The sequence below is a fragment of the Planococcus citri genome, chromosome 3, assembly GCF_950023065.1.
Source record: "Planococcus citri chromosome 3, ihPlaCitr1.1, whole genome shotgun sequence".
In the NCBI taxonomy this organism is placed as follows: Eukaryota; Metazoa; Arthropoda; class Insecta; order Hemiptera; family Pseudococcidae; genus Planococcus; species Planococcus citri.
The window spans coordinates 16,312,625-16,336,596 of record NC_088679.1 but is presented as its reverse complement, the minus strand read 5'-3'; the positions used below and the strand labels follow the sequence as shown (position 1 = coordinate 16,336,596).

Sequence of the window (23,972 nt, the reverse complement as noted above, 5' to 3'; positions counted from 1 at the left end):
AGATTTTTGAAACTCGAAATTCCCAAAATTTCACCACAATGGAGTTGGGAAAGCTGAAATTTATTCTGCAAACAAATTTCAATACGCAGAGAAGTCAACTGCAGGGGGATTTCAAGTCATTTTGGAGCCTCCAGCCACTTTTTAAGAGGTTGTATGGTGTTTTTTGGAAAATTAAAATTTCCAAGAAGCAGCTGGAAGCTTTAAAACCATTTAAAACCATTTGAAACCACCATGTAGTCGACTTCATATCGTATTGAAATTAGTTTGCGAAGTACATAGGTAAATTTCAGCTTGCCAACTCCACTTAGTAAAATGTTGCGGAAATTTCAAGTTTCGAAAATCTACTGGAAGCTCCAGTAATTTTCAAAAAGTCGCTGGAGGCTCCAAAATGATTTGAACCCACCTGAAGTCGTCTTCAGAGGGTGTTAAAATTGGAGTGTAGAGTGCATTTCAGCTTTCCATCTCCATTTGATGAAACTTTGTGAAAATTAAAAGTTTCAAAAATCTACTGGAGGCTCCAGTAATTTTTAAAAAATTGCTGGATGCTCCAAAACGACTTGAAATCCCCCTGCAGTTGACTTCGCTGCGTATTGAAATTAGTTTGCAGAATAAATTTCAGCTTTTCAACTCCATTTTGGTGAAATTTTGTGGAAAATTTTGAGTTTCAAAAATCTGCTGGAGGCTCCAGGACTGCTCAAAACCGTTTGAAACAGTTTCCAATAGATTTGGCATGTCGAAAATAGGGTGTATCCCAAATTTCAGCTTTCTTGGTCAATTTGGTAAAATTTTGATTTTTTCCCTCATTTTTGGCCTAAATTTGATTTTTCAAAAATTCACCAAAAATCGAAAAACGCTCTTTAGCACTTGAAATTTTGACAGGTGATAAATTTTTGCTTGATCTTTCGATCTACCTTTGTACAGTTTGAAAAATCCCTTTAATAAAAAAGTTGTCCCGGATGATCGACGAGGGGAAGGGGGTGCAATTTATCCTTAAGTGGGCTCCCCGACTAATAATGAAAAATAAAGTGAAAATAAAAATGAAAAAACTTGAGTGAAATTGAAAATACATAAAAAGATGAAGTAAACATCTTGAATAAAATAAAAGTTTTGATGATGATGATAGAAGAAGTGAAGATAAAAATGAAAAAACTGAGTGAAAAAGAAAATAAAAAAGTAAATTAAACATAAAAATAAAAAAAATTGGGTGAAAATGAAAATGAAAAAATAAAGTAAACATAAAAATGAAAAAAAGTAAAGTAAACATAAAAATAAAAAAAATTAAATGAAAATGAAAATAAAAAAATATAGTAAACATAAAAATTATAAAAATACAGTAAAAATAAAAATAAAAAAATTAAGTAAAAATGAATCAGTCATTTCGAAAACCCCATAAATCACCATTTAAGGGGTTTTTATGTTTTTCACTGATTCTGATGGTGCTTTGCGAGCTCTATCGGATAAAGTTGGAAGGTAGCTAAAAAGTGCATATTTCAGTGTTTGTCATTTCGAAAACCCCATAACTCCTGCATTTACAGGGTTTTTGAAATCATTTTTTTATAAGACAAACAAAGAACATTAATTTCATGAACATCAACGTAATTCAATTTTTTAATTTATGCCGTGAAATGGATAACATTTTTGTTGCTTCTTTATTACATTAAATTAATTGAGTCGTAGATTGCAGGTATAACTTCAATAAATGAATGAAAATCCATACTCAATCATTTTGGGTATTGTAGTGACTGGATTTTCTAGGATTACGTGTCACTTTTCAGGTTTAAAAAAAAAGTCATTTCGAAAACCCCATAACTCCACATATTTCACAATGGAATTGCTCACATCCTACAAAACTTCAAGTTCTGGTAAAGGTACAGAAATATTTGTAATCATAAGACCTATCGATTACTGCACAAGTGTACTGTTATACCATGAAAATAAAGCGCACAAACAGTTTTTTTCATTTCCTGAAAAATTTTAAAAAGTTCAGAATGGGGTTTTCGAAATGACTGATTCAAATAAAAATTATAAATTTTTTCTTTTTTGGTGAGAATTACTTTGAATAATCTCATTTTTGAGAAAAATTTTTCTTCGGCACTTCAAAAATATTAATAACCTCTTAGAGCCTTCTAAAACTGGAAAAAATCTTTAATTATTTTTAATCAGGATTCTTTTACTTAAAGCAGCCCCAATTCCCGAATTTCCATCGTTCCCCTAAAACGATGTTTTTGATTTGAAAGTAAATTTTTCCAAGTATGATAGGCTCTGGAGGCTTCATACAAGCGATCCAAGGTTGTGGGAAGAACACAGAAAGTTTATTTTTTACTCAAAAAAGGGGTCTATTTTGAAGATGACGTGTGAAAGTCTAAAAAAAAACTCAAAAAAAGTATCAAAATGTATCAAAAGCCAAGGAAATTTCGTTGAAATTTGCCTAAAATGCATATAAGACTCCAAAATTGAGCCCTATAGTGAAAAATCAGGACATGTACAATATGTGCATGTAACTCTTAAGCAGATAAGGTCATTCAGCGATTAACTTATAGTAGATAAAAATACTTTTCCTATATATCTTGCAGAAGGCTCATGGCTGGAGTTCATTTTTAGTCTTTCCAAGCAATTTGAAATTTTCAGGGAGCGTAGAAAACCCACTGGTGACCCAGAATGCCCTGAAAATGGTAGTTTTCGAAATGGAGAAGTTGAATGGAGTAATTATCGACTCTCATGATTAGTTTAATTTTTTAAAGAAATGTGTCATCGTTCCATTAGTGTGAAAAATGTTACAAGATTTTGACGTATGTAGTGGAAACCTTCATTTTGAGTTAAAAGTCACTCAGAACATTTTTTGGCTCCGAAGATGACCCTGAAGGGAACATATGGATCCTCAAAAAGGACCCATTTTCAAAAAAAAACATTTATGTAGTTTTTTCGCTTTAACCCTTATACCCACTCTGTTTCGGGAAGAATCGTCCAGTCCAAAAAAATTGTACCCATTTGAGATTCTGCATTGACTTAGACCATAAGCTCATTGCCATCAAAATCCAAGACCATTTTTAAGGTTCTAACGAGCGGTTGAAAATTTGAGAATCGTTTATTTTTGGCTAAATTCGTGTTTTGAAAATTTTTTCTACCCAAATTTTTCGCATTAATCGAATCAAAACATGGAAAGATGTAATTTCTGAAGCTGAAAAAATATTTTGGAACGCAAAAATGCCAATTTTTGGCTGATTTTCTCAAAAATTTCAAATTGGCAATAATGACTCAAAAATTTGACATCAATGCGTTCCAAAATATTTCCCAAGTTTCAGAAATTATATCTTCCATATCTTGTCTTGATTAATGCAAGATATTTTTGAAGAAAAAATTTTCAAAAAACGAATTTACCCAAAAGTAAGCTATTTGTAAATTTACAATCACTCGAAAGAACCTCAACAGGGGTCTTGGACTTTGATGGGAATGGCCTAAGTTGACGCAGAATCTAATACTATCTTTTGGCTTTTAGGACTGAGCCATTTTTCCCAAAATGGATTGAAATAACTATGATTTTTTCGAAAATGCCTCCTCTTGGAGGACCCATATCTCCCCTCCAGGGTTACCTCTGAAGCCAAAGAATTCTTCGAGTGACTTCCAACTCAAAATGAATGTTTCCAGTGAATTTACTGTTCAAAATCCTTCAACACCCCCCCCCCCCCAATTCAACATTTATAGTTCTACCTAAAAAAAAGTTGAAAAATTGCCAAAATGCAGTTTTTTGAATTTTTTAAACATGTCAGTCTGAACATATTCCCATTGTTATTGATTTAAGAATATACCTACCAGAAAAATAAGTAGATATTTTTCACTCATCAAGATCCACACACTAACATGAATTTCATTTCGTTTCGTTTTTTCACAGATGGGAGTAATTCGATCGAAGAAGATAAACAATACGACCAAAGTAAACTGAGCGAGTTTTCGCAAAAACCAAAGATTTCCTCCGGCAGGGAAGCGTTCGCTATACACGAGAAAACCCTCATCCCCGATAGCAAGTCATCCGAGGACACGTACGATTTGAATTTCTCAATTTTACCATCGGAATCTGCGATCGTTCCGTCGGCTCAGGTAGATCAGCAGTCGAAAAGCAACCACAGTCAACTCACGAACTCCTACAATACGGCCTCGATTCGTCGCGTAGAACGCAACGTCGAAGACCTGGTCGACTTGAAAGAGCCGAAAAATGACCTAGAACTGGAGACGAGACGTTTAACCAACGACATGATCTTAGAAACGGCTCACGAAATCAGCGGATACAACAATTACTACAATCAGATAAAACCGACGAGGACGAAGTTCCCATCGGATGCGGCCGTCGAGTTGAGCAAATCGGACATGATGTATTTGACCAATTCGGGGGAAGAGGAGAGGGCTTCGTCACGCGGCCGGTCACTTCCACTGACGAAGCCCGATTCTGCCAAGTCGGATATCAACAATGTGACCACGCATCAGGATCCGATGGCCAGGTCTAACCCGGATGACAGGAAAACCAACTCTGATATACAAGATATCATCAACGGATTTGTCAAATTATTGAACGGTAACGTGCAAGTGCAAGTCAATACAAATGGACCTTTGGGTAAACCGAATTTCCCCTCGAGGACTAGAATCAACAACAGGGGACCTCCCAGAATAACCGATCTTCCTCCTATTATCTTCGATCCCCCTGTCGAAGAACCTCATACTCTGCCACCTACACCGGCTCAAACGAATCCACCCCAAACTGTACGAGATCCTCCTCCGTACCCATTCGATTTACCCTTATCTTTACCTCCCCAACCTTCAACTGTGCTCAGACCTTACGTCGCCGGTGTACCATTACCGGAGCAGATCGTTCCTATGAATTCAACTCACAGTAATGAGATTCCCGTCAAAAACAACGACGTCAAGGAATCTGCCAAACCCGAGAAGCCTTTCGTATTCAACTCGCCAAATTCGTACATCGAGAAAGTGAACAGAACCCAGACCAAAGTTACCAATAACGCCACCTTCACCAGTACATCCCCTTCACCATTAGAACCTGCTGCTAAACCACTCAACGATACCAAGTTAACGAAACCGATCGAAAGTCAAGAGAAAAATGATACCAAATCGGATGCCAAAGTTAACAAACCGCCAGTGAGTCTACCGACCGGTAACCAGACTACAATAAAGAGCTCCTCGGTTGAGATCAAACCTTCTTCGACGACGGTGAACTTAAAATCATCAGCGCCTCCTAATCTCAAACCTGAAGTATCTGATAGCTTTTTACCATCGACTGGAGTCGGTACTGCGGTTGTTTTGCTCGAACCTTCTACTCAAGAAGTTCCTTCTCAAGATGTGCATAAGGCGACGACTACGTCATTGTTGTCGTCATCGTCTCCTGCGTTCTCCAGTTCGGTGCCGATCAATTCTGCTGGTATTAGGAAACGACCTGGTCAGCCTGGTCAGCCTGGTGAGTGAATTTTTTTAAAAATTAGGTAATCTTTATACCATTAAGTACATAGTATATGGAAGAAAAGAGAGAAAGTACCTACCTGATATTCGAGAAAGAGCATTGACGAATTGAAATATGGATGGCGAATTTGTTCTGGACTTTGAGGCAGCTGATCCTCTTAAAATTTTTGAAATTTCATGTTGACAAAATTTTTCCCTCATTCCCATTGTTTGACTAATAAAATTTTTTCATTCCATTCAAGAGGGAACATTTCGAGCTGGGTTTCTCCGAAACAACGCTAAATCGAAAGAAGATCACGTCATAACCCCCCCCCCCCTTCAGCTAAAATTTCAAACCCCAAAGTTTTTTTTGGATTTTTGGTGAATTTTTGAAAATTTAAAAAAGCTGTTTTAAGGTAAATTTTCAAACTTTCTCATGAAATATAAATTTTTTGGAGCGAATGTGAACTAATGCGAATAAATCTTTCTATACAACTCTGACACATCAATATCGACTGATTTTGAGCTATTCTGGAGCCTCCAGCAATTTTTTTAATTTTCTCTAGAAATTTCAAATCACACTCGAGGGGCTATAAAAATGAACTTTGGGACATTAACTTTGCTTGGTGCTTCCCCAAGAAAAATATGATTTTAGTAGGTAACCAAAGAAGCTTAGAAGACCAACTTTTCTTTGAATAAAAATTTTTTACGAACGAATTGATTCACTTTTTTTGAAACATTTGTATGTAAGACAATAATTGATCTGTTTACAATCGAATCGAATAATTGATTTCTTGGTGAATCATTCGCGAACGAGTTGATCAATAGTTACTAAATCATTCGCGAACGAATTGATTCGTATAAGTGACTCGTTCGCGAACGAACCGATTTGTACAAGTGACTCGTTCGCGAACAAACCGATTTGTACAGGTGACTCGTTCGCGAACGAATCGATTCGTATAGGTGACTCGTTCGCGAACGAATCGATTCGTATAAGTGGCTCGTTCGCGAACGAATCGATTTGTACAAGTGACTCGTTCGCGAACGAATCGATTCGTATAAGTGACTCGTTCGCGAACGAATCGATTCGTATAGGTGACTCGTTCGCGAACGAATCGATTCGTATAAGTGGCTCGTTCGCGAACGAATCGATTCGTATAAGTGACTCGTTCGCGAACGAATCGATTTCTATAAGTGACTCGTTCGCGAACGAATCAATTTGTACAAGTGACTCGTTTGCAAACGAATCGATTCGTATAAGTGACTCGTTTGCGAACGAATCGATTCGTATAAGTTGCTCGTTAGCGAACGAATCGATTCGTATAAGTGACTCGTTCGCGAACGAATCGATTCGTATAAGTTGCTCGTTAGCGAACAAATCGATTCGTATAAGTGACTCGTTCGCGAACGAATCGATTCATTTACTCAATTTTTGATGAATCATTCGCGAACGAATTGATTCGTATTGGTGACTCATTTGCGAACGAATCGATTAATTTGCTCAATTTTTGGTGAATCATTGATGAACGAATTGAATTATTTTTTGTGACTCGTTCGCGAACGAATTGAATTATTGTTATTATACAGTTTAAATAAAGTCACGAAAAGCAGAGTCTTGTTCATTATTTAATACGTAAAACGAATTCATCAAATTAAAAAAAGTACAAAACGAGATGATAAAGGCATGGTGAATTAAAACAATGTTACCACACACACCGATAGAGCTTAAATCTAGTTAAATTTCGATGGCAGTGTTGCTCATTTCCAACACTCCCTTACAACACAACAATCGAAAGTTCAGGAATACGTAATTCTAAAAAATAAAATCAAAAAATAGCACCTAGTAATAAATAAACTAGAACAAAATCACAAAGTAAGCAAATTTGGATAGACAAACACATGTCATGAAGCACTTTAATTCTAAAAAGAGTAGATAATATGTTTAAAAATACAAAGAACACAAGAAATTGACAACTTTAACAAACACATGTTTTCTTTTCTTCCTTTTACCTTACAATTTTTTCGAGGTTGATACTTTTAAGTTCTGTAAGTTCGTTGTCATTTGCCTGATAGCTAAATTTAACCGGAAATGCCATTCTGAATAATTCTGGGTACCTTGTAGTTGTTTGGAGATGCCAGATGCCATTCCATTTGAGATGCTGTTCAAGGTTGATCAAGATTGAGTTCTGATTCTGGTTGTGTGAGTCCATAGTGACAAAGTTCGGAGATTGAGGTCTGTTTGTTCTGTTTGAGATCCAATGATCGAGTTCTAGTTCTTGTTCAAAGTCCAAGGAGTTCGAGGCCAAATATGCCGAGTTCAGAGAGTGCGAGGCCAAATATGCCGAGTGTGAGGCCATAGATGCCGAGTTCAAAGAGTGCGAGGCCAAAATTGCCGAGTTCAAGGAGTGCGAGGCCAAAATTGCCGAGGCCAAAAATGCCAATAGTACAGAGTACATTACTTGAAGAATACCATAGTTCGAGTTCGATTTCTGTTCGCGCACAGTTAGGCAAGGGACTGGGCCCATAACCTGTTATTATACAGTTTAAATAAAGTCACGAAAAGCAGAGTCTTGTTCATTATTTAATACGTAAAACGAATTCATCAAATTAAAAAAAGTACAAAACGAGATGATAAAGGCATGGTGAATTAAAACAATGTTACCACACACACCAATAGAGCTTAAATCTAGTTAAATTTCGATGGCAGTGTTGCTCATTTCCAACAATTATTTTTTGTGACTCGTTCGCGAACGAATTGATTTATATAAGTGAATCATTCGCGAACGAATTGATTCGTATAAGTGACTCGTTCGCGAAGGAATCGATTCATTTACTCAATTTTTGATGAATCATTCGCGAACGAGTTGATCAATAGTTACTAAATCATTCGCGAACGAATTGATTCGTATAAATGACTCGTTCGCGAACGAATCGATTCGTATAAGTGACTCGTTCGCGAACGAATCGATTCATTTACTCAATTTTTGATGAATCATTCGCGAACGAATTGATTCGTATTGGTGAATCATTTGCGAATGAATCGATTCATTTGCTCAATTCTTGATGAATCATTCACGAACGGATTGAATTATTTTTTGTGACTCGTTCGCGAACGAATTGATTTGTATAAGTGAATCATTCGCGAACGAATTGATTCATAAAGTAAAGAATTGATCAGTTTGTTGGCGTTTTGAGAATGGTTATTTCAAAACATTGATCAATTCGTTCATGAATGATTCATCAAAAATTGAGGGTCGTATTAGTACTTTGTAGGAATCGTGCAGGCCTAGTGAGATTTCAAATTTGATCAAAATTGATTCAGTCGTTTTCTAGATAATGTGTTTTAAAAAATGTCGAAAAAAAATGTTGTAGCTCGATAAACTTGGAAGCTTTGAGTAACAGAAGACAAAGCTTCTTAGCAATTTTTACCGGAAATGGAGGCTTATTGAAAATTTTTGGTAAAAGAACTAGGTCTTTTTGAGAATTATTAGTAAAAAAAGTGGTTTTTTTGCAATTTTGGGAAAAAGCGAGATGGTCGATTTTATTAAAAGGAACTTTGGGCAATTTCTGGCAGAAAATTGAGACTGTTGGAACAATTTTTACGTACGAGAAAGTGAGACTTTTTGGAATTTTTTTGGAAAATAGTGACAATTTTCAGGTACGAGTATTTTCGAAATAAAACAGTACGAGACATTAAATCGACATTTTTTTCTCAAAAAATTGACCCAAGACTTGAAAAAATTGAATTTTTGATTTTTTTTACGAGTAACTTAAGTAAAACTAAAATTTTGGAATCTTTAGTGGGTTTTCGATTTTCTGCAGAAATTTCAAATTGCTTTGGAGAGGGCTAAAAATGAACTTTAGGGCCTCTAATTTTGGACAATGCTTATGGGGTGCCTCCTTGACTGATCTTGGCGGTTTTACCTCGAAATTTCAGGGCTACTAGTTCAATCAAAAGTGAATTTTTGATCAAATTATAAATTCCAAAAAATTCGGAAGTAATCCTAATATTCTGAAAGAAGGTCCTGCATTTGAAAATTATGTTAATAGGTACTGATCAATAATTATCACGCTCTTGTTTCTTCCAGAATTAAATTAATCTATTCAAATTCTTTTTCACGAAGCAACAAAACACTTCGCCTATTAAAATGAGATCGCGACTACACATTTCATTCCTACACATGTTAAAACTGTCCTCCATCATGATGTAGATACTTTTGTCAGCTTAAACGATGACCACAATTCGTATTACAAGTACATTATAATAATATTCCCATGACAGAAGCAATTCGCGTATCTGGTCCTCTGGTCCAGTTGTAAATTAATTTTTGATATTATATCATTTAATATTACATTTGAAATTGCGTACGTATTAAATATTATACGAGTTATACGTTGACATGTAAAAAAAAAAAAAAAAATGTACAGAGAGATATTGTGGTAATCGTACACGAATTTAAATTCACATACTCACATTTAAAACTCACTTTAATTATACGAAATTAAACAGAATACATATTTACAATGTGCATAAAATACGTTCTAAAGATAACGATAAAATTACGTATATTTGGCTTTCTGAAGGGGGGATATTTACCACAACCCTCCTTTAATTTTGAAAATTCTCAAGCCATTTTGGGGGTTTTGAAACTCGCGATGACCTGCGAAGTAAAGGTTCTTCCGGCGGATCATTAGCTTGATCGGAGACAGGTTCTGACACAGGAACATTATCTGGAACCGGAGTTGTAGGAGTTGCAGGCATTGCACGAGTATATTTTTCGACTTGATTTTCATGACGTTGAATATTTTTCGTAGGCGTTGCAATATTAACAACCGGACCATTTATCGCTTCGATTACGCCTATTTCATCTTCGAATTTACTTTGAAACTTATTTTTGGTAAACGGACGTTCGATTAAAACTTCATCACCAACTTGAAGTTTCTGATTGAGCGGAAGAGGTTTTCCACTCGCCATAATCGATTTACTTTTATTCAGCCGATCTTTCTCGCGAACCTCCGCTTCCTCAACGAATGGCCGAAGGGTAGGTAGCTTATCTTGAATTCGACGATTGAATAAAAGCTCAGCAGGACTTTTCCCCAAAGTTGAGTGGGGTGTTGAACGATACATAAGTAAGTATTTATTTAGCTCAGACTGAATATCCTTTTTCTCCAACACTGCAATTTTAATGATCTTTTGCAAGGACCGATTCTGGCGTTCAATTTCACCATTAGCTCTTGCCCAATACGGACACGAAGTGTAATGAGCAATGCCTAACGAACGTAAATATTCCTCAAATTTATTTCGAAATTGAGGTCCGTTATCGGAGGTTATAGTTGAAGGTATTCCGTGTCTAGCAAATAATTCGTCGAGAAAAACAGTAGTATCTTCGACAGTGGTACTCTTCATAATTTTCACTTCGACATACCTGGAGAAATAATCAACAACTGCGCATAACTCTTTGCCATCCGGCAAACTTTTGAAATCAATCGCGAGCTGCTGCCAGGGGCCATCAGGAAAATCACGACGCGAAATTTGATCAGTAACAATCTGTTTGCCAACTTTTTGACATGTATCGCACGTTTTGACACACGTTTCAGCATGTTTATCAATGTTCGGCCACCATACCTTCGATCGTAGCCTGTCTTTGATTTTATTGATACCAGGGTGCCCTTCGTGAGCATTTTGTAACACTCGATCGCGTAATTCCGCTGGTACAATTATTCGAACACCACGAAGAAGAACACCTTCGACGACACACAATTCTGAAGCTATTGCGGAGAAGGGTTTTAATTTAATTTCTTGATTTGAAATTAAACTATCGCATATTTTCGATAATTCAGGGTCGTTTTCAGTCGCTTTCCGAATTTCACGTAGAGTAACAGCTTTTGGAGCCAACTGGGTTACGAAATTGATAAGATTTTTTTCGTACATATCGTTGATAGTGTGCGTAGCTGTGGATGTTTGAAGTAAACGAGAAAGAGGATCAGCTATGTTGTTTTTTCCAGGAGCATATCGAATAACATACTTGAATCCCTGCATCCGTAGCACCCATCTCTCTATACGAGCGCATGGTTTTGACCTTGTACCAAAAATCGTCTGTAAGGGTTTGTGATCTGTCACTAACTCGAATGTTCGTCCAAGTAGGTATATTTTTAATCGTTCAACGGCAAAAACAAGGGCTAACGCCTCTTTCTCCGTCTGCGAATACCGACGCTCGACTGCTGATAACGATCTACTTATGTAACAGATAACACGTACCTCGTCACCTTTTCGTTGTAAAAGTACTGCTCCTAGACCCACCGGACTCGCATCTGCCATTACGATGGATGTTAACGTAGGATCGAACAAGCTGAGGTGAGTTTCATCACTGAGAAGTGACTGAATATGAACGAACGCTTGTTCATCAGCTGCGTCCCATTTGAATGGCGATTCACGAGCAGTACGTTGTAACAGGTCAAGTTCAGTTGATAAATGTGGGATAAATTTACCAACATACGAAACTAACCCAATAAAACTTCGTAGTTCTTCAGGTGTTTCTGGAGATCGAAATTCTTTAATGGAAGCAACTTTATCAAAACCAGGTTGGATTACACCAGGTTTGATAATATGACCCAGGAACGTAACTTCATTCATACGAAACTGACATTTCTTCGGATTTATTGTCAGTCCATGTTCTTCTAAACGATGAAGTAGATTTCGAAGATTTAAGTCATGCTCCTCTTGCGTTTTACCGAATACGAAAATATCATCGATAAAGTTGAATACACCAATTAGGCCGCTTAAAACACCTTCGAGAATTCGTTGAAACATCTCTGGAGCGCAGGTGAGACCGAACATAAGTCGTTTATATCGAAATAAACCCAGGTGCGTGATGAACGTAGTAATTTCTCGCGATTCTTCGTCTAATTCTGCTTGATGATAAGCTCTGATAAGATCGACCTTGCTGAATACCGTAGCCTCAGCTAACAACGGAGCTAAATCATCCATCACAGGGAGGGGAAATTTCTCGTCTAGAACCGCTTCGTTTGCTCGTCTCATATCAACGCATAATCGAATATCGTCTTCACCGTCAGCTACTGGAACAATCGGCGAAACCCAACGTGAGGGCCCTTCAACTCGTTCGATAACATCAGCTTCTAGTAATTCGTTGATTTGCTTCTCAACTTTAGCTCGAAGTGCGTAGGGAATGCGTCGAAAAGGTTGAATTACAGGTGGAACAGACTCGTCAATCGGAATATGAAGTTGAAAATTTTTCAGCTTACCCAATGGTTTCATTAGGTTCGGAATAGCGCGAATTCGGGTATCTTTACATGCATTCAAACCAACACGAAGTACTTGTAGGGCTTTGGCATCTTGACGACCCAATAACGATTGAATATCTTCTTCAACGACAACTATTTCAGATATAACGGTCTGATCGTTGCATTGAATTTCAGCTTGAACAGTAAACGCAACAGTGTACTGTTTTTCACCCGTAGCATCGAAGAAATTTATCTCAGGATTACGTACGAAACCTTGAAACTGAGCGCCATTTCGTTTCAATTTCCGCCACTGTTTCCTTGATAACATTGTATACAAAGCACCGGAGTCAACGAACATTTTAGTACCAATATTACCGATGCGACATGGTACCCATTCTTCGATCTCGTCTGCTGAATCATTTCGAACACAGAATATATCTTCGTGAGTAACTTTCTTCACTGACTCCTTTCTCTGCTCATTTTTATCACGCGAACTCGAATTAGATTGGCCAGCTGCGGATGAATGACAAACCTTACTGTAGTGACCATTTTTCTTACATTTTCCGCATACAGCTTTCAGTGCAGGGCACTTAGGATCTTTCGCTCGATGACCGGAATGACCACAGCAAAAACACCGATCAGTATTTTCGCGATCAGGACTCGAAGCTCGTTTGGAAGGTTCCCTTTGAAACTTTTTCCCTTTAGAATTTCGTTTCTTGTCAGGAATTCGGCATACGTTGCTCGTATTCGCGCTAACTTGCGTGGAATTTGACTCACCACTAGCCATCGCAGAAGATTGAGAAGTAACAGTTTCAAGCGTTCGAGCTACACGTTCAAAATCGGCCAACGTTGCGTCTTCCTTTTGTTTCATGAGCTCGGTACGTACTTCAGCTGAACTGCAACCGTTTATTAACTGACCTTGGACAGCCTCGTCTACAAACGTACTCGCAAAGCTGCATAACTTAGCTTGATTTCGGAGCCGGGTGATAAAAGCCGTTAACGTTTCACCCTTTCCTTGTTTTAAAGTTGATAACACATGACGTTCATACCATTTATTGCTTTTCGGTTCTATCTGGGAGTCCAACCGAGAGAGCGTAAAGTTGTACTCGTCAGAGTCAGCAGGAATAGGAGTATCTTTCGGGAACGAATAATAGATGTCTTGGATTTCTGGTCCACCGAGTAAGAGAAGTTCCGCCTGTTTTCTTTTTGCATTAGATATATTCTTAGCAGTAAAATAAAACTCCAGCGTATCTTTCCATCTTGACCATTCATCGGCATTCGACATCTGCCGAACCGAAAAAGGTAAAATTAACCTCGGATCGGACATCCTCAGTTCACCTCGTCGCCATTTGTGGTAATCGTACACGAATTTAAATTCACATACTCACATTTAAAACTCACTTTAATTATACGAAATTAAACAGAATACATATTTACAATGTGCATAAAATACGTTCTAAAGATAACGATAAAATTACGTATATTTGGCTTTCTGAAGGGGGGATATTTACCACAGATATGTATAACTGGTTTCTTCATTCCGCAGTTCAATAACACCCCGGCAGACGCTATAATATTACGTGTTGCGAATTCCCATGTCTCATATGTGAGAATCTAATCGTCCGTATCGGAAAAGTTGATTTATTGTATCGCTTAACAATAATAGTACTACAAAGTGCGATAACAAAAACATTATTATTACTTAAAGATATGAAAACGTGATCATATAAACAGTTCGATGGAACCTAGCTACCAAACGAATGCTTTCTGCGAGAGGGCTTTTGTATCAGTTCAAAAGAATTTTTCACATTTTTTTTCTGCAATTGAGAGAGTCAGTATTGTGTTTTGTGTTTGGTTATTACCTGGGTAGATATCGATTGCTGAGCAATGCGAATCTCATAAATTCGTATAAGGTATGATCGAGAGAAGTCGTGAAAATGAGGTGTGAAACCTTGGCGTGAAAGATTAATTGCCATTTCGGTCGAAAGCATGGGCAAAATTGAGATGCTATGTGATTGGAGACTGCGGAGAGATCAGATTTGAAATGGTACATGGTTGGAAAAAATATGAGCTGGAAAATGGAAATGGTACGAGTAGATGGGTACGAAGTATCAGCAGGAAGCCGAAAGACCGAAACAGAGTGAGAAATATTTTGCTTACCTACAAGTGAACCAACCACCTTTCGAACTGACTCTTCGATTTGAACGAAACCAAACAACCAAACTAGGTACATAATGTAGATCGAAAGAACATGTCTTAAAACCATCGTTACCAAAACTTTTAGCCTTGAAGTTCATTTTTGGATTTTTGAAAAGTTTTTAAAAATTTAAAAATAAAAAAAAACTGTTTTAAGGGTAAATTAATTTTTAAACCTTTTCATAAAAATATATTAGCAAAGTGAACAAATAAAAATGCAAAATATGTTGTCAAATGTGTAGAAAGATTGCAAAAATGCTAACATTATTTTTTTTTTAATACCAAAAAAATTGCATGAAACATTGCACTTGTAAAAAAAATCTGTTGAAATGTTATAAAAATAATGAAAAAATGGCTGAAAAACAATTTGATAAAATATTTCAGAAAATTGGGGAGGGGGGAGGGAGACAAAAAATTGCTTACTAATTTGAAGTTTCCAACTATTCATCAAATATTGTCAAAATTGAATGAAATATTGCCAAAAAAATATCATAAAAATTGTTCATCAATAGACACTAAATTGTTTAAAACTACCAAAAATTGATTTAAAATTACCTAACAAAATTTAACAAAAATGACTTTAAAATTTGTTAATTTATTGGCATTAAAAAGGTAGGAAAAGACTGAAAGCTTGAAAAAAGTGCTTGAAATGTTGAAAATATTATCAAAAAATGTGAAAAAAATGATAGCAAAATTAAGCGAAAATGAAGATGAAAATTGAATTATTTATGCAACTAAAATAAATCTTAAAATTTGAAGAAAAAAAAACGTTGCAAAAATTACCCAAGTTTTTGGAAATTACAAAAAATTGAAAAATTGTTCATCTCAAAAATTGATAAAAAATATTAAAAATTTAAGGCATTCAAGAAAATTGCTTAAAACAGGATTAAACATCCATTAAAACAAATAAAAATGACTAAAAGTTGAGATACCATTCCAAATTTTCAGCAAAACGTTGCAAAAAGTGCAGAAAATGGTGAAAATTGTAAAAATCTAGTTGAAATGTTATCCAAAAAAAAAAAATTTGTTACATGTAAAAATCTGCAAAATTCGCATTAAAGATGAAGAAAATCACCAAAAATTGATGACATTTCAAATTCTGCAAAAATTACTTAATTTAGATGAGAATCGCGGAAAAATGATTTAAAAATGTTATAAAAATGAAATTGAATTTTCCAAAAATTCCGTATTGAAAAAAAAACTCCAAAATTGTTATAAAAATCGATGGAAGGTACCAAAAATCGATGATATGACAATAGGAATAATTGCACCCCTCTCCCCGATCCTCAGAAACAACTTTTTTTTTACAGAGGATATCCTAAGAGGAATTTTAAAGCAAAAAATTCATCACGAGTCAACATTTCAAGTGCTAAAGTGCATTTTTTTATTTTTCACCAATTTTTTTGAAAATCAAATTTAGGTCAAAAAAGAGGGGAAAAAATCAAAATTTTACCAATTTGATCTAGAAAGCCGAAATTTGAGATGTATTCTATTTTCGACCTGCTAAATCGATTGAAAACGATTTCAAACCGTTTTGAGCAGTTCTGGAGCCTCCAGCAGATTTTTGAAACTTGAAATTTCCACAAAATTTCATCAAATCACGTTCGAAATCCAAAATTCACGCTGCACTGCTTGAACACGCCATCAAGTTGACTGCTGATGAGTACAAGTCATTTTGGAGACTCCAGCAACTTTTTGAAAATTCTTGGAGCCTCCGGCAGATTTTTGAAACTTGAAATTTCCACAAAATTTTATCAATAAATGCAGTTGGAAAGTCGAAATTCATTTTTTAAACTAATTTCAATACACTATGAAGTCCACTGCTGGTAGATTTAAAATCGTTTTGGAGCCTCCAGCGACTTTTTGGAAATTACTGGAGCCTCCAGTCGATTTTTCAATGCTCAAAATTTTCATAAAATGTTACCAAATGGAGTTGGAAATTCAAAACTCTCTTTGCACTTCATTACTGCGCTATCAAGTCGACTGTAGGTGCGTTCGAGTCATTTTGGAGCCTCCAGTGACTTTTTGGAAATTACTGTAGCCTCCAGTCGATTTTTCAATGCTCAAAATTTCCATAAATTTTTACCAAACGGAGTTGGAAATTCAAAACTCTCTTTGCACTTCATTAACGCGCTATCAAGTCGACTGCAGGATGGGTTCGAGTCATTTTGGAGCCTCCAGCAACTTTTTGAAAATTCCTAGAGCCTCCAGCAGATTAAAATTCAGATTTCCAACGTCATTTGATGAAATTTTGTGAAAATACCAAGTTTTAAAAATCTGCTGGAGGCTCCAGAACTGCTCAAAACGTTTGAAATCGTTTCAATCGAATTGGCTGGTCTAAAATAGAGTATTTCCCAAATTTCAGCTTTCTAGGTCAATTTGGTAAAATTTTGATTTTTTTTTCTCATTTCTGACCTAAATTTGGTTTTTAAAAATTCGCCAATAATCGAACTAGGTACCCTTAACTACTCTACTAGTCACCAAAAAATTGAACAATGGCTCAAAAATTCCAAATTTTTCAAACACGAAAATAGCTGTTGAAAACCGATAAAACGTAAAATACCAATTTTTTTCACATCTCATCTCCATTCATGCGAATTGACCAACAGTAGATTAAACTGCACCACGAAAAGAGTGGAAATATACCAAGCTACATCGGACAGACAGTAATGTCTTTTTATTCGAATAGTTACCATGTAATTCGAGACTTTGGAAAGCCATCGTCGCATAAACGCTCGATTCAATGTATACTAGTAACTCGGTATCAAAATCAGGGTAATAATTATTATAAACGGCATTCCATTATTTTAATTTCATTTAACCTAATCTCATTTATTAAAGATTCACCTGAAGCGTAAACTAGAATACCTACCGTACAAGAAAATAATAAAAATACGCGTCGATAAAATCTGCAGAAAAAGACACGCTTCCTGCATAAAAATAATTGACTGATACTATAGCTTGCTAGTTGTTCACGATTCACATTTACGTGCTAGAGGTTTGAGGAGACTGCGGAGTTGGGCTAGCGTAATATGTAGCTTGTCTAGGTATAGTGTTTCGGAGGAATAAAAGTTGGTAAAAAAAAAAATGAAAGAAAGAAAGAAAAAGAGATTGTCAAAGGAGCTCGGTCGACGAGCGAACGATTTTTAATTTCAGAATACAATAAAGTTGATAGTTAATTACGCGTTATTAACTCGCGACTTGCTCTTTGTAGTTTCACCTTATGACGTTACGAGAGCTACTCGTATTTACGTTGCTTATTGTTTTTTCGGTTCGGAATGGGCAAATCGTAAAGACGATTAATTTTTTTAACCGATAATTGAGAGAAGAGTTCGAGATGTTGATGTCGTGTTTGAAGATACCTATACCTACGCAGGCTACATTGTATAGGCTTATAAGTTGTAGGTATACTGTTGTTGTTGGGATTTATTTATAGTTTATAATCGATGTGTTACAGACGGAGGTGGATATTTCCCACGACCGGGTATTGTATTGGATGACCCAGAATACAAACCAGGAGCTCATCGAAGACCTCCTCCCATTATTACATCTCCTCCGGCTAAAGCAACGCAGAATAGGGATGTGTTCGACGTTACCGTGTCAGCCATCCAAGGACCGGGTGCTAATGATAACTCGTCGAAAGCTGGACATCCTTATGTCTTCCCTGGTAAGCTTCGAGAAGATACTATACTTATTATTTTGTGCCTGAGACGAGAGCGAACTGACCGTTTGAAAATGTGAATGTGGTTTTTACTGCGAATTTCTAGAATTTCTCTCTAATTGAAGCTCTGTACTCGCTTAACATAGATTCTGATTTTTAATGTTAAGGGAGGGGGGTAGGGTTGGAAATAAATTTGAAATCAGCTTCTATAAAAACTTTACAAAACTTTCAAGTTTATGAAATTTGGGTATTTTTTGTAGGGTGTAGGAAAATAATATTAAGTGCAAATTGAAATTTGAAACCAATAACCCCCCCCCCCCACACAAAAACTTGAAAAACCGTAGGTAGGATGTCACATGATTTTAAAGTTTTTTTCTTTAGTTTGATCAGAATTGAGGATGAAACTTACTTGTGGGTAAACTAATTGAAATTATCCGATATATAAAAATCAATGCCTTTCCTCAGATAAAAATTTGCAAAAAGATGACCCTCAATTTTTTTCCTCAGGAAAAAAAATATTAACAAGAAAGCTATTTATCCCAACTGACAAAAAAAATTTTGAACCAGATAAAGTTAGACTGAAAGGGCATGCAAAAATATCACCTGCCAGAATTTCAGAGGAGCCTGAAATGCATTTTTCGAGTTTTGGTGAATTTTTGAAAATAAAATTTGTGTCAAAGATGGAAAAAAATCAAAATTTTACCAAATTGGGCTAAAAAGCTGAAATTCGAGTACCCATATCCTATTTTGGACCCCTCCTCCAAATCGATTGGAAACGGTTTTGAACACTTCTGGAGTCTCCAGTAGCCCAGCTTTTTAAAAGTTGATCTCAATTTCTGCGAAACGATTAAGTATGTTGATTTGTAAAGCCAAATTTAAAGATGCTGACTGCTGAGGAAAACTAAAGACCAAGTTTTGATGAAAATTTGGTGTAAAATTTCATCACCTGAAAATTTTTCCAATGTCCTTTGACATTTTTAACAGAAAAAAAATGTTGATGCTTCAGATTTAAGAAAAATGTATGTATGTACCTATTTTGGAAACGTTAAAATCACTTCACGATAGAATTTGATCCAAAATAGCTCAATTTTGAATGTTACAGGAAAAATCAAATGAAAAATTATCGAGCACTTGCTAATGTATTTCAAATGTAAATTCTTCAATTTATTTGAAAAAATATGCATAAACGCCTTTTGTAGGGGTGCCTAAAATGGGGGCTCTTTAAAAAAGGTTCAGAATTACGAATATACAGGGAGCTTAATTGAACTTTTTCATCTAGATAATTGACTACGTATATATCTCAAAACGTTACGTTTGGCCCAAATCGCAGGTTTCTAGTTTTTCAGGGGTTCCCAAAATATCGAGTACCAGCGGAAAATTTTATTGAGTTTCAAAATTTCGTAGGATGTATGGTCTTTTAAATACTAATAAACTATAAAAAGCATTTTAGTGGGGTTCTGAGCGATTGATTCAAAATGGTGGTCCCAAAATTTCCAAAAATCAACCCCCCCCCCTAATTTCTACCCCCGAGAGTCGAAAATAAGGAAATTACCTCGTAAAGTTTATCGGGTTCAAACAGATATTTTATGCTAAAAAAGTTCTTGAAAAAAATACTCAGTGGTTCCTAAAATAATTTTTTATTCGAAACTTTGGGAACCCCTGTAGCCCAAAAATGGCCATTTTGAGTTAACTAACCACGAATTCGTATTTGGGACATTTATTAGAACATTATTTTAAGAGTGGTCGAGTCGATCACTGTCCTGGCCCCAAAAATGGCCTTATCGCGCAACTCCTTTCATTTTGAAATTTAAAGTGGAAAATTTCAGTGTAAAAAATGAAAAAATTATGTCCTAAATTTACATAATCAAATTCCAAAATGATCGAAAATTTGAATTTAAGCAGGTATTTTCCCTACAAGTCCATTGGTTTTCCAAAATAAATTTTTTTTCTGATGAAAAATTGTGTCTCGCAGAATTGAAATGGTCTCAAAATGAAAATTTTTTAAATCAAAAACTATCACGACATTTAACCTGTGATGTGGAAAAATTTTCCTTTACGAGGTGTCGAAGATGTCAAAAAAAAAAAGAATTAAATTCTGCATTTTGAAGCATTAAATTTTTTTTGCAAGCCCATTGAACTTTTTTAAGGCACGTTAAAACTTATAAGGGTTGAGTAGGTAAGGTACCTACTTGGACTTTATTTTCGAATTCGATCACTCTTTTTTTTTTATGATGGTTCAGAGCTTCAGAAGTACGGAGAGCAATGGCAATTGAGATTGGTGAATAATTATTAAAAATTGGCCAAAGAGCTAAGAAATAGTTGAGAAATAATCGAACACTTAAAATAAGTCATTCATTCAGAGTTTGATTCTTTTTTATGGTAAGAGTTTTTAAAGAGCTTGAGTTGAGACCCTTTTCAAAATGAGTTGAATCGACTTAAGAGCTGAGAGCCTGCTAAACCGTGATTAGATTGAAAGAACGTGTAAAAATATATCAGGAGTCCAAATTTCAAGTGCTGAGGTGCATTTTTAAATTATTTAGGTAGTGACTTTTTAAAAATAAAATTCGAGCCAAGGATGGAAAAAAAATCAGAATTTCATCAAATTGACCTGGAAAACTGAAATTTGGTATACGTCCTATTTCTGACTTTCCAAATCGATTGAAAACGGTTTAAAAACGTTTTGGGTAGTTCTGGAAAAATGCTGGAGCCTCCAGCCGATTTTGGAAAGTTGAAATTTTCACAAAATTTTACAAAATAATGGTGGAAAGGTACCTAAAATTTACTCTATTCCCTTAATTTCAACATTTTGAGTCGAATGAAGCTGATTTAGGGCCTACTGGAGCCTCCAGCCATATTTCGGAAACTCCATAATTAATTCTGGAGAAGAATACGTTTCTAAAATGGCTGGCATCGATTTTGGAAAAATCATCATACGTGCTCGAGTTGATTTGGACAGATTTTATGACCTTTTTTGGAAAACTGGAATTTTCGAAATATTGCTGGAGGCTCCAGAACAGCTTTGAAATTTACTCTATCATCTCAATTTCAACATTTCGAGTCGAGTGAAGCTGATTTAGATCATACTGGAGCCTTCAGCCATTATTTCGAAAATTCCATGTTAATGCTGGAAAAGATAGGTACGTTTCTTAAATGGCAGAAATCGATTTTTGAAAATGTTGATTTGGACAGCTTTTATGAGCTTTTTTTTTTAGAAAACTTGAATTTTCGAAGTATCGTTGGAAGCTCCAGAGCAGTTCAAACCAAGGGTATAGAATGAATTTTAGGTTTCCTACCTTCATTTGGTGAAATTTTGTGGGAATTTCAGCTTTAAAAAATCTACTGGAGACTCCAGAACTGCTCAAAACCCTTCGAACCCGTTTTCAATCAATTTGAGAAAATAATTAAGCGAAATTATGATTTTTTTTCCAGTGTTCTTGACCCAAATCAATTTTTAATTATTCACCAAAAATCGAAGAATGCATTTCAGCTCTTAAAATTTTGGCTTGTGATATATTTTTGCATGCTCTTTCAACGTAGCATTTCTTTTTACCAATTTAAATATGTATGTACCTCCTTTGTGACTGAAATTGAACAATTTATCAATTATTTCACTTGTACCTTGATGTTTTACAGTCGATATCGAAGCAGCTCAAGTAGACGTTGGTCACAACGACGTCATAACCAATCCACAAGCAGGTCAAGATTTCGTATCAATCGATGGCAAAAGAACGTATTTGAATTTATTCGACAGCACTCCGGCAGTTACTGGACATATTTCACCTACATTGGTGAAAAATCACCCCTTGGCTCCAGCCGGGTAAGCAAACCTCACTACACCTACTTATAAATTTCACTTCATGTGCGATTATTCTTGATTGATTAAAATTCCTCTCGTTCGCGTTGCGATTTCCGGAACGTTTTCGATCATTCGACGATGTATTTAATTACTCACTACGCGGTGTGTGAGATGTTCGATAAATAATGGTTCTCATTTCGATATAAATTACGCAGGAAATCCAACGCTTGTCGATCAATTAAACGAAATTTTTATGCTTCTTTCAACTTTTACATTTTATCGTTATCGAACATCGATGATACAGCTACGGCATACCATAATTTTTCCTTTTGGTTTATTCCTCCTATAGCAGTTCGTCATACTCGCCGGCGAATGCTTCAACATCGAAAACCGTTCCTACTAAATCTCCGCTGCCAGTTTGGAAGAAACCTACCCATCCTCCGGTTCGAATAGACACGTGTATTGTCGGAGATGATTCGACCTGCGAGGTTAAATGGCACGAGATGTGTCGCATAGAAGTAGGAGTGTCATCGTGCCATTGTCGTCCCGGCTACGCCAGAAGGAAACCTAGAGAGCCTTGTCTTCGTAAGTACCTACAAATATCTGGAATTTTGGAATATGGGTCAGCAGTCTGATAAAGCCTATAGGGCTATCGAGTCGACAGAGATATGTATTTTTGGTAGAATTTCATCGACGTTGTGTCGAGTATAGAACTTCTAATTGGCAATTGGCATGAACATGACGTGTACAACTGTACATATGTCGTACGATGATTTATATAATTCGGTTTATTTTTCTTACTCTTTTCTTTTTCAGATGTGGTTTCTCTGTTCTTATCGTTGAGAGTCGATCGTATGTATGATTTGCATTTATCATGGAGTGATAAATATACCGATAATGATACATCCGAATACCAGCAGCTCGAATACGAAGCTGGAAAAGCTGTAAGTATGAATTGATAAATATTATGGGATTATTATGGTGGGTTTTTGACAATTTTAGAATACCTAGGTACCTATATCTTACTTTGAAGTATAACCTAGTGGAAAATGACTGAATCTGATCCCATTAATCAAATTTTACCTGATTGAATTGAATCGAATCAAATCAAATCAGATCAGATCCGGACGTTCCATATACCTATTTGATCTGACCCATCTGGAACAGATCTAATAATCTGACCAGATCTGAAAGGATCTAATCACCTGATTGGTCGAACAAAATCAGATCCAGAAATTTCTCAGATCAAATTTAATCTTACGCAATCATTTTTTCCTTATAATGAAATTTAGCTAATGAACTGAAGATGGAAAGTTATGGAGAACCGAGAACATACAAGTTGTTTGTAGCTGAAAATATAAAATTTTTGCAGGTTTAAATTTTTAAAAAATTGTTTTGAATTGTATCTTTTGAAAAAAGGAGAAGGAGGCTCTAAGAGTTTAATATGCTATAAAACAATTCAGTTTTTCCAAAAAAATTCAATTTTAAAAAATTTCAGTAGGCCAGACATTTTTATTTATAAATATGAGCACGCTGGTGATTTTTACATTTTATGACCTGGAGCCTGTTCTAATTGATCAAATAAAGTCAAACTTGGGAAATGGGATTCTTTTGGAAGCTAAAATTGACCTCTGC

The 23,972-nt window shown here is 35.8% G+C and overlaps 1 protein-coding gene and 1 long non-coding RNA gene across 3 annotated transcripts in view; both read left to right on the top strand.

Moving 5' to 3' along the window:
* Positions 1–23,972, top strand: part of pwn (pawn) — a 103,223-nt gene that overhangs the window by 66,377 nt on the left and 12,874 nt on the right. Inside the window, exons 3-7 of one of the 2 annotated variants that reach the window (XM_065359316.1) lie at positions 3,890–5,461; positions 18,338–18,547; positions 22,175–22,358; positions 22,690–22,922; positions 23,154–23,281. In XM_065359316.1, coding sequence (XP_065215388.1) covers positions 3,890–5,461; positions 18,338–18,547; positions 22,175–22,358; positions 22,690–22,922; positions 23,154–23,281 — 2,327 coding nt within the window. Of the gene's footprint in view, positions 1–3,889; positions 5,462–18,337; positions 18,548–22,174; positions 22,359–22,686; positions 22,923–23,153; positions 23,282–23,972 lie in introns of both variants that reach the window. The other variant, XM_065359315.1, reaches the window with a different exon arrangement.
* On the top strand, positions 7,007–7,994 carry LOC135842035 (uncharacterized). Its single transcript, XR_010558050.1, has 2 exons — positions 7,007–7,824; positions 7,855–7,994. It is a non-coding gene; the product is annotated as an uncharacterized LOC135842035 (long non-coding RNA).